The 11326-nt window shown below is 37.3% G+C and overlaps 1 protein-coding gene across 1 annotated transcript; it reads right to left on the bottom strand.

Annotated features, from left to right (window-relative positions):
* Positions 1-19: 19 nt before the first annotated feature.
* dpys (dihydropyrimidinase) lies at positions 20-11001 on the bottom strand. Its single transcript, XM_084385441.1, has 9 exons — positions 10593-11001; positions 9330-9488; positions 8926-9105; positions 7566-7755; positions 6289-6445; positions 5990-6131; positions 5673-5815; positions 1585-1792; positions 20-1497 (listed from the first exon to the last, which is right to left on the bottom strand). The coding sequence occupies exons 1-9, from the start codon at positions 10830-10832 to the stop codon at positions 1432-1434; spliced, it is 1485 nt and encodes a 494-aa protein (XP_084241567.1). The 5' UTR covers positions 10833-11001; the 3' UTR covers positions 20-1431.
* Between the last annotated feature and the right edge of the window lie 325 nt (positions 11002-11326).

The raw sequence follows: 11326 nt of genomic DNA, 5'->3' as shown, positions 1-11326 counted from the left end.
ACTGGGTTCTGTTTGTGGTGACCCAGTGGTCTGAGTATAGAAGGCCATATGAATGGGATGATAGGCCATGGGCCCTAGTGGTCAGTTTGTGTTGAATAGACCCAGGAACCCTAGTGGTCATCACAAACTGTATGTGATCAGGGCCCTGGTTTTCTTTTTTACTTTGGCAATGTCATGCCACACGGGTTGAAGCATTCCACTAGCCCAACTGACCCGGTCCATGATCCAGCCCTGCATATGTCTGTACCTTCAGGGGTTAAAGGGATAGTTCACCCAAAAATGACAATTCTGTATGAATTGAGCGGTTTAGTCCAAGTTTTCTGAAGAGACTCGATCGCTTTATATGATGAATCAATGTTTATATGTGAATAAAAGCCTAAATTAAATCTGTTCATCATATAAAGCAATCGATTCTTCAGAAAATTTGGACTAAACCACTCAATACATATGGATTAGTTTAATGATCTCTTTATGATTGTTTTGAAGTGTCAGATTTCAACAAAAAGATCTTCATTTGTGTTCTGAAGATGAACGAAAGTCTTACGGGTTTGAAAAGACATGAAAAGACACAGAATTTTCATTTTTGGGTGAACGAACCCTTTAACGATCTCAAATTGAGGTGGTAGTCAATGAGCAATGATGAGCATAAAACATGTACATTACTGTTCAAAAGTTTGGGTTCGGTATGATTTTTAAACAGTTTTGAAAGATGACTCTTATGCGCACAAATACCGTAAAATCAGTAATATTTTGACACATTATTACAATTTAAAATAAATGTTTTCTATCTGATTATATTTTAAAACAGTTTATTCCTGTGCTGTCAAAGCTGAATTTTCAGCATCATAACTCCAGTCTATCAATGTTTTAAAATAGTTGTGCAATCGTTGCTGAAACTGTGATACTGTGTGTGTCCAAAACTGACTTGTCTTCTCAGAGTCTGATCAGGACAGAAAATAAAATTGTATTCAAACATTGTGTAGCTAAAAGAAAGAAAGGAAAGAAAAAACTGTAATTCACATTCTGTATTTAACAATACTGTTTGGTGTTATTTTGGGAGTGACTCAAAACACAAAGTAGGAGAATCTCAGTACTGATCAGTTCATCACTAATGAAGTGGTTCTTCAATGGTTCTTTGCAGCACCATTTTCACTGTACATTCTGAAAAATAAAGGTTCTTTATTGGCATTGATGGTTCCATGAAGAACCATTTACATCCATTAAAAACGTTTTTGGGGATAATTGGGGACAGTTTTTATTCTGGGTTCTTAACAGCACCATATTTTCAACAGGACTAGAGAATAAAAAGTAATTTGTGGAACTTTCTTCTATGGCATGAAACTGCAACACCCTTTTTGTGGTTACAACCACAATCTTTGTTTTTAAATGAATACTGCACATTCATCTTCCTTAAAACATTTCCTCTATGACTCAGGGTGTTATAGATATGACTTCTCCAGCATACGGTTCTCTGCATACAGCACTTGGCTTTCCAACCTAAAAAACAAAGAATGCTCACCAAGAGATCATACAGCACAATGGCCACATTTCTTATGAAATTTTAGGGGCCCAATCCTGACTTACCTTTTCCCGCTGATTAATTCTCTTATACACAAATTCAGCGAAGGGTTTCCGTGGGATGTATTGTCCCTCGCCCGGTTTTGTGAACAGTTGCCCGTTTTCATAAACCACCTTCCCTCTGGACATCGTCACCACTGGAAGCCCGTGACACAACATTCCCTCAAAGATGTTATAGTCCACAGCCTGGTGGTGAGTCTTTGCTGAAATCACCCTAAAAACAACATAAAATGATGCACAATTCAAACAGAAGACATTAGAGGACATTAATTAATATGTGTTGACTTACTAATTTACATGTATATCATAATATATATATATATGAAGAGTTCAGATGCAAAAGCCTCTAAGTGCCATCTGAAATTTTCTTATAGAATGATCATTTTTATCAAGCTCGTATATTTAAGTTCAGTAATTTCACTTAAATGACAATTAATAGGTAATTTTCATTGCCATATATATATATATACAGTATAGTACATCAGCATGGGAATATTTAAGCCCATTGACGGTGTGTGAAGTGGCAAACCAAATCTGTTGTTTCACATATTCAGCTTTTTTTCTTTTCTTTTTTTTTTTTTGCATGCTGTATCAGCAGTTCAAATGAGCTCCGAGTGGCCATCTGTCTCCAGAGCTGAGACAAACCAGCCAGCAAAATTAAAATGACAGCTATCAAAAAAAAAAAAACGAATTCAAGCAGACAGTAAAAGTTATGGATTCTATCAACTGCCATTGTGCAATGGATATTAATGTTCCTACTGTGTTCAGCTTGACTAAGAATTTGTCTGTACAGAAGTTTCCATTAATTGATTTATTATGAATAAAAATAAAAACTGCATACTTTGTGTGCTATGCTTTTTTATTGTTGCATCTATTATAATGCTGTGAAAGACAATAAATATTCCATCATTTAAAAATTGATGAATGCTAACAGTCCTAAAATTGAGGGTAAAGGTTATACTACTGCTTGAAAAATATTGCCTAAAATATTGCAAACTCATTTATCTTCTGACAGCTCCTCTTTCGTGTTTTTTGAATGTGGTATTTAAATATTTATGTTGCTTGCAAAAAAAGAAAGCTTTGTAAAATGCTGATAAATGCACACGAGACCATACAGTAGGCTGTTGTTATGGAACTAAGGTAAAGCTGATGTAACTTTTTCCTTTTTAAAATATTTTCAATTTATATCATTCTCGAAAACTGTCTCTGTTGCATTATGAATAATTCCCTTTTTGAGAGTCCCATCTACTCCTACAATGATTTGACCGATAGCGTAAGTTGGCGGCGGGACTCGTCTGTTTGTTCAAGCAATGGTTGACTAGGGATGTGTTCAGAAAGCTGTTTTAAAAACAATGCTTATTTTTGCAATTTCAAAGTTAGAAATTACATCAGTTTAAACTGGCCAATGAATATTGTATGAATATTAAAGGTGCAGTGTGTGATTTTTAGTGGCAACTAGTGGTGAGGTTGCGAATTGCAACCAACAAAAGTTACGGTGGCCGACAGGAAAATATGTCATCGTCTGAGACAGCAGAGTAGCCAGTTAAGCAATGACGTTTCTTCACAAAGATAAATTAAGAAATTATGTTTACTTTATTGCGAATATGATTGTTACTTGTTCATCATTGTGTCAGTGTTTTATTCGCTGACTCTAGCCAGCTTCTTTGCACGAAGAACAACATAGTGACGAAACGCGCTCTGTAGTAGTTTGTCCGTTTAGGATCACTGTAGAAACATGTCGGTGCAAAATGGCTATTTCAATGTAAGGGGATCCGCGGTGTATTGAAATGGCTCATTCTAAGGTAATAAAAACATAACGGTTCATTATGTAAGGTCTTTATACAGCACTGAAAACATAGTTATGTATATTATATTGCATTTCTGTCTACAGATCCTCCTAAATATTACACAATGCACCTTTAATAAATGTAAAAAACGTTTAACAAAGCTCTGCTTCACGTTGTGCCAATGAATAACCATTACCCGCGGTAAAATCATAACGCTTGGCCTCTCTTGGCGTATTGCTTTATCTTGATAATTATCTGAGGGATGGATAATTATGCAATCTCAAAGTTGAATGAACTGTCAGTACAATCAATTGTGAGACACAATATGGAAGGCATTTAAATCTAAACATAAAGTGCAAATATTGTGGTTAAATGTCTTGCTTTTCATTATTTTCTGCTAAGAACATACATCCAGTTGACCCTAATTGTCTAATATAGACCAGGACACGTCACCAGTCCCTTGTTAGCGAGTCTTACACAAGCGCTCAGCTCTGATTAATGCAGCGCTGCTGTGCGCTAAGTTTCAGCACATTGGTCCTCGCTGCTTAACTCACATCAGCGGTTGGTTATTTGCCTAGAGGGAGCTAGCCTAGATTCACGGGGAAGAGGAGTCGCAACGTGGCCCAATTACATAAGACCCAGGGCCGCCTGCTGTTTCCGTACTCTCCTTCCATGCGTGAACTTTACAAACGACGTGTTTGAGCAGGAAGAACAATTCATGTTCTTCCATTTATGGGCACGTCTTAACAGCCAATCCGCTTCTTCATAGCAACATCTGCAGTATGTTCAGCATCTATAGATCCTCACACATGCAGAAACATGCTCATCCTACATCACAGGTAGGCTATCTGAACCTACGTACATTCATGAATTTCAAATTAAAGCAAACTTGCCAAAACCATTTTATGATTAATCTCACAAATTGCCCTCACAATTACTCTCACGAATGTGACTACCCTCCAAAAACTGTGAGGTATGGATTACATTTTTGAAATAAGGCAAGTACAAGACTCATTTCAGCTGAATAACAAAAACAGCTATTAAAGTGATGTAGTACAATACAAGGCTCAGCAACATTGACAACATATTCAATTACAGATAAATTCAAGCAGTCATGAAATGAAAATCTGTAAAAGCTGAAGCCCATGAAATGAGAAGACTGCATTTTGAATTAGCCTATATGATCAACACATTATGGCACATTATTGTGTAACATTGAGCCATTGCTTTTTGGAATTTCCTTAAAGATGATGTGTCAATGTGTCAGAATTGCAACAGTAACTTAATAGTTACATTTTATGAGTGCTGTTGTCAGGTGATTTGGCCAGAATTTTTTTTTTGTTATGCTGGTTGAAAATCTCCTCACATCCTGATAGCAATCATTAAGTTAAGTGTTTTATATATATATATCGTTTGTGGAAGGCGTAGGGCCATAAAATGATCGTCCAATCATTGCATTTAGTCCGAATGTAATGATACAGTGTCCTACCTGCCTGTCAATGTATATTTTTTCAAACCTCCGCACACCTGCTGGCGCAGACATCATACGTCATCATCGCGTTTCATGCTATGCAAAGTTAGACAGACGCCAGTCCCAGAGTGCCGCAAACAAACAGCAGCCACCTTTTACAGTTCTTCCTGAACCAAAATAACAAGCTTATGCTGCATTCACGCCATACTGCTGTCATTTGAAAGAGATGGAAACCCGTGACGTTCTATTCAGAGCGTTTTGTAGAGCATGACCGTCTCTCATGACGCTTATCTTTGCTCCCTGCTGTACACGTTTTGAAGGAGGCGTGGTTTTGTAGAGCACTCTGAAGGGAGGGTGGGATCTCATGCTTTCAAAGCTAGCCTGCTATTGCTAGCCTCTCCGAGAATTGCCTACCCTACCTTTAAGGGTGGTTTCTACGGTGTTGCTAAATGTATGAGTACAGGCAAATAAGCCCACCCCCAGTCTCTATAATATTCTGTTCTGTAAATATGGCTCTTTCAGTGTAAGTCTATGCAACATTTTCTCCTGGAGGAAAGCAAGTCCGAGCAGTTAGAAAAGGTTAGAAAATTAAAAGTACACATCTCCCCAAAAAGCTGTAGAATTTGAGTTATACTTGGGGTTAGTGGTTTGTTCAAATGCCTAACCCCTAAGTATTTCTGACCTATTTCATTAGTAAATCAAATTTATTTCAAGTACATTTTGTATTCACATTGGCCAGAGGCTGATAGGAATGTCTGCACAATGAAACATGGCTCACTATTCATTAGAGCATATAAATGAGGTCACATGTAGTTTTCTAGGCAGCTGTGAGTTACCTGGTGGCCTTTGGGTCCCATATGACCAGGTCTGCATCAGAGCCTTTAGCAATTCTCCCTTTTCGAGGATAAAGGTTGAAGATTTTTGCTGCGTTAGTACTGGTGACAGCAACAAACCGGTTTTCATCCATTTTTCCGCTGTGCTGGGCAAAATAAAACACACATATAGTGAGTTATTTTTGTGATCGCTGTACCTCACGTCAAAGAATGAGAAAGCCAAAGGTCAGTGCTGCACTGAGACTAGATAGATAGATAGATAGATAGTTCTATCAGAGAAATGTGAGAATGAAGGAATCATTGCTATCAGAGGCACTGACCACTCCCTTCTCCCATATAACCGACATCCTGTCTTCAACACCGTTGACTCCGTTTGGGATTTTGGTAAAGTCGTCTTTCCCAAGGGCTTTCTGGCACACCGAAAAGGTGCAGTTATCCGTTCCTGTTACGCTTAGATCGTCACTGTAAGATAATGCACATTATCATCTCATCGCTTCATGATTGTTAATGTTCTTTTTTTATTATCTTGTGACTTTTGTATTCCGTGGTAGCAAGGAAGTCATGCAAGTTTGGAAGTAGATGTTAAGTGAATAATGAGATCATGAAAGTTCCCACATACTTGGCCAGCAGGTCCATCAGATATCCAGGGGTGCTGGAGTCTGGCCTCAAGGGTGGGCCCATGACAAAACCAGCAGCATGAGCCCAATTCTTATGCCAATAGTTAGTGCCATCTGTGCCCAGTCCAGCCGCAATGGGCTCTCCAAACACCACTCGACCTGGCGATAAACAATCAGTGTGATAAAGGATCAACTTTGAGTGTTTGATAATCAGGTTTAGAAATGTAAAAATTAAACAACATCAAAACCAGCTCCAGCAAGTCCAAATGTAAATGTAATAAAATCAACATTTAGTGGTGCACGACCACCATTTTAAATCCATAATCTTAGTGAAAGAATTTTAATGTAGGATGGGACTTTATTGTATTTTATTATACACTTAAAAGTTTGGTGTAAAATATTTTTTTGGAAGGAAATCAATCTTTTTTTTTTTTTAGCAATGATCAAATGAGATTAAAAGTGAGAGCAAAGACATTTAAAATATTATTTCAAATAAATGCTGTTCTGAAATTTCCATTCATCAAAGAATTCTGAAAAAAATATATATATGTTTTTCCACAAAAATATTAAGTGGCACAACTGTTTTTAACATTGATTAATAATAATAAGAAATGCTTCTTGAGCACTAAATCCGCATATTAGAATGATTTCTGAAGGATCATGTCACATTATGTGAAAATTCAGCTTTGCCATAATAGGAATAAATTAAATTTTAAAGGCTTATTTCACCCAAAAATTCAAAATCTGTCATTAATTGCACACCCTCATGTCGCTCCAAACCCGTAAGATTTTCGCTCACAAATGTCCGAAACGTGTTGCATAACATGAGAATTAACCTCATTGGTTCTCGCACGCCAGGCGAACATGCTTGAGCTTCCGTTTACCACAACTGTCCTCTTCAGAACACAAATGAAGATGTTTGTAATATAATTTTTTTGGATGGGACAGTGCATATTAATGAACGTACAATAGAAGTTGACGTAAATACGCCGGATTTAGCACAATGCTAATTTCCATCCGTAGTCCCACTTCCGACATGATGGTGAGTAAATGACAGAATTTTCATTTTTGAGTGAACTAGCCCTTTAAAATGTATTAAGTAGAAAACACTTATTTAATACTGTAATAATAGTCCACTAATACTGATATCACAATGAACTTGCCTCATGATTTGCATCACAAAATAAAAAATAAAAAAACTCAGATCCAGACTTGTATATTTTTGAAACTTTTCTGCTTTGAATAATAATCTTATCTTGTCTTATCCCAGCTCACTCACCGTTTCTGCGTGCATTAGCCACCACCTTCGCTGCAGATTTGCTCATGACGTGCACCACATAGAGCGGGCAGTTAGCGGCATGGGCGATAGTGATGGCGCGCTGTGTGGCCTCCGCCTCCACTTCCTCCGGACGACACATCTCATGGCCCTCAGGACCCGTGATGCCCAGAGAGAGCATACGCTTAGCACCCTGTGTGTGTGAGCACACACGCAAATCAATATTCACAGAAAAGGACTGTTTAAAATGAAATGAAATCTCTACGTGCTCTGTGAGACAGGCATCAACTGTGTCTCAGCACACTGCATCAGCATGAAATTCTTCAGATTTAGCAACTATAGCTTCTATTACCAACTACATTAGCATTTCTGAAGGAAACAGTAGTGCCTGCAAAGCAGGAAAAGAATAGTAAAACAGATATTTTTATTTTCTGAAGAGTGCTGCTTGCCTAGCAAAACTCACTGCCACAATCCTAAGGTTTTGTAGGTGGTTGTCAGGGCTTTGATATGTTTATAAGGGCATTCTAAAATTAAAATTATAAAAACTCATTCATGTATTTGGTGCCCTCCAGTGGAATCATATTTCACACATTTCTTGGGATTTATTATAAGAATGTCAGGATGGCAAAATGTATTTCAGCTAACGTAAATATTATCATTATAATTTGCCTGAATTTGTACTTTTAATGGCATATAATAATAAACTTCTCCATTGAACTCTGACCACTCTAATACTAACATGACACATCTGGTTCTTTTTTAGGCTTTTTGCTGCATTTGGCAATAGACAGTCTAAAAATGAATGTGGTCAGTATTTATGTAACAAAAATAGGAAGTTATTTTGGTGTCTTAACACTATAATCACATGGAAAAAACATTTATAACTGTTCTTAGCTAAATATGCCCCATTTGAACTTTTGACCAGCATGTAACTTGCAAAAATGGCACTTCATGTTAGTTTAAAGGCACAGGCCAGTTCTTACGCAACGTGGTCTGTTTGTTTAGTTTTACATTTAAAGAATGATTTACAAAAAAACACCTACACACTGGTTTACTTCTGGTGAAGTTTAACTCAGAGAGCATTGGGGGTAAAAATGAATCCCTTCACAGGCCCATTCTGATGCACAAAGATGATATTCTGTATTAGAAGCATATCCAATAGTAAATATGGTGATGAATGGCTCTTACATATGCATCCAGGAATCTCCTTAGAAAAACCATCATCTGCTGTAAAACAACTTGCATCCCTCTATGAATCATCCTCCCCTCAAGTCAAATATAAATTCCATGATAGATTCTTGAATTTGAATGTTAGCAATCTAGATGCAGAATTGTCATTTGAAGATCTTGGAATACTTCTCACCTCTGCAATGAGGTCTCCATTCTCCGCATGGACTTGAGCTATTGCTCCGATGTCCTTACACTGGGAGAATGCAGCATAGAGCTCATGGTCACGCAGCATGAAGACGTCTTTGTATGCCATGAACATCTTAAAAGAGTTGACACCTTTTTCACGAACAAGCGTCTCCATTTCCTTCTTGACCTAAAGAGAGTCCCATATGTTAATGTTAAGATAGATAGATAGATAGATAGATAGATAGATAGATAGATAGATAGATAGATAGATAGATAGATAGATAGATAGATAGATAGATAGGGCAACAATATGTAAGTAAAGTGACAAGTCCCAGTTAGTCTAGCACAGTACAGGGAGCAAGTTTTTTATTTTATTTTACTTTATATATATGTGTGGTATAGTAGCCATACAGTGTCATCCCACCAGGTTACAGCCATATGAAGGGAGTAATCGCAGCAGACTTTGGCATCCGCTGTTCTTCTCCACCGCTCATAGGCTTCCAGGAGTGAACACCCCTTCTGAGGGATGACGAAGTCCAGGATCATGGTCGTGCCTCCTGCGACTGCGGCCTGTGGACACATGTTACCATCATAGACTGGTTACCATGCAGCGATGTAAAACAACATTAACGTGTTTCTGGAACACACCGTTACAAATTAACTCTATGGTATCATCCAAATCAGCTTGGGTGATAACCTTTGACCCTTACCCATAATTTTGTATAACTGACCTCTTTATAAGTCATTGTTTTTGTTTTTATGACTTACCAGCATGCTAATGCACCAGATTCTTCTGTGATATTTACCACTATTTTATGTTGTACATTTCCCCCCCAGTGATTTTGTCCTATTAAGCCTACTTATCACATTGGAAACATGAATTTCTAAGGCCTCTAAATTTTCAACATGATCAAAGTTTTACTGAAAAACCTGTGACACAAAAACTTCTACATGACTTCTGCACTCTGATTGATGTAGCTCACAGTTTTTTAGCAAGTAAAAGTATATACAGTAGCATTATATGTTTTGCCCACCACAATAAAAACTACAAAGCCTTGATCATAAAACTAACATTTAAATATCATCTTACCAAGGCATATTATTATTGGGAGATATATGGTGACAACTGATATTTATGCAATTTATGTAAGTAGTCTTCTACACGGTTATAAAAATCTCATTGGTTTACATTACAAGCCATCAGAACGTCATCTTATTTTTTGGCCATATAAATAATATCTGCACCAAATTGCATATTTTTGCTCCGTTTGGGCATGTTTTTTACTCCATATTTTCACTATATGGGTCATAAAAGCCGGATGTATCAGATATGATACAAAACATAAAACACATAGTATTTTCTTTTATATTTTGTCTAAAGATTCAGAATGAATAATTCATCCATCAGATGACCTTCAATTGATGGATTGTTCTGTTCTGTAAGACATCTGAGTGGCTATATTAGTATTAAGTAGGTGAAATAAAATGTAATAGATGCCCTTATGTTCTGTTACAAGAGCACTGAGCTTATTTGCATTGCTGAATGTGCAAGAATACTATACATGAGGGGGAAATCAAAGGAAAATTTTTGGTAGGTAGGTTAAGATGACTTATCAAATGACTCTTTAGGAACAATAATGGATGCACAGAACATATTTCATGGGTTGTATTTACCTTGGTACCTATATGAAAGTCATCCACAGCTGTGGTGCCCATGAACGACAGCTCCATGTGTGTGTGCGTGTCTATTCCACCCGGCAGCACGAGTCTGTCTGTGGCATCAATGACCCGTGTGCCAGCTGCTACCTGCAGATCTGAGCCAACTGCACTGATAACTCCATCTTCAATATACACGTCTGCCATCACAGAAAAATCCTCATTTACCACCTTCCCTCCTTTAATCAAGGTTGTCATATTTTCAATTGTCTAACTAACTAATGCACAAACGAGTAAAAAGGGTCCTAATTTGTTGTCTTCGGTACACAATCTCTAGAAGCATTAATCAGTGTGTCTATCAATGTTGAACTAAAAGTGTGGTCCGAAAGACTGAAGGTCTGTCTCTCTAAGTGTTTTTCTTCTTCTTTTTTTACCTCACGCCCATTTCATTGCGAAACATGGCCGACCGACCTGTTCAGCCTGTTTCTGACACGATGAGCAAGATTTATCTGAGCTCGTTTAATGATCGATTCAAAAATCGATTCATCACTCAAAGTGTTCCCAGATTAAATCTCCACCACAAACTTTTATAGCCTAGCCTATAATCTTATTCTTCATAATCTCTATGTTAAATAAAAAGTGTCAGACTCAAAATATCTAATAAACTTTAAACGTGATTCAACACGTCTTGTTGTGAAACCTGCGACCTGTTTAAAACAAGATATGAAAATGAATGATAGCCTAATTATAGT

Source organism: Rutilus rutilus (genome assembly GCF_951802725.1).
Source record: "Rutilus rutilus genome assembly, chromosome: 17".
NCBI classification, from domain to species: Eukaryota; Metazoa; Chordata; class Actinopteri; order Cypriniformes; family Leuciscidae; genus Rutilus; species Rutilus rutilus.
The sequence above is the reverse complement of the archived record's forward strand: the minus strand, read 5'-3'. Positions and strand labels throughout refer to the sequence as shown.

Excerpts from the sequence above, each read along its gene's own strand:
- dpys (XM_084385441.1), bottom strand. The coding sequence starts at position 10,832 with ATGACAACCTTGATTAAAGGAGGGAAGGTGGTAAATGAGGATTTTTCT. Across the intron at positions 1,793-5,672 it reads TGGGACCCAAAGGCCACCAG|GGTGATTTCAGCAAAGACTC; the intron begins GTAACTCACAGC and ends TGTTGTTTTTAG. Across the intron at positions 1,498-1,584 it reads GAATTAATCAGCGGGAAAAG|GTTGGAAAGCCAAGTGCTGT; the intron begins GTAAGTCAGGAT and ends TTTGTTTTTTAG.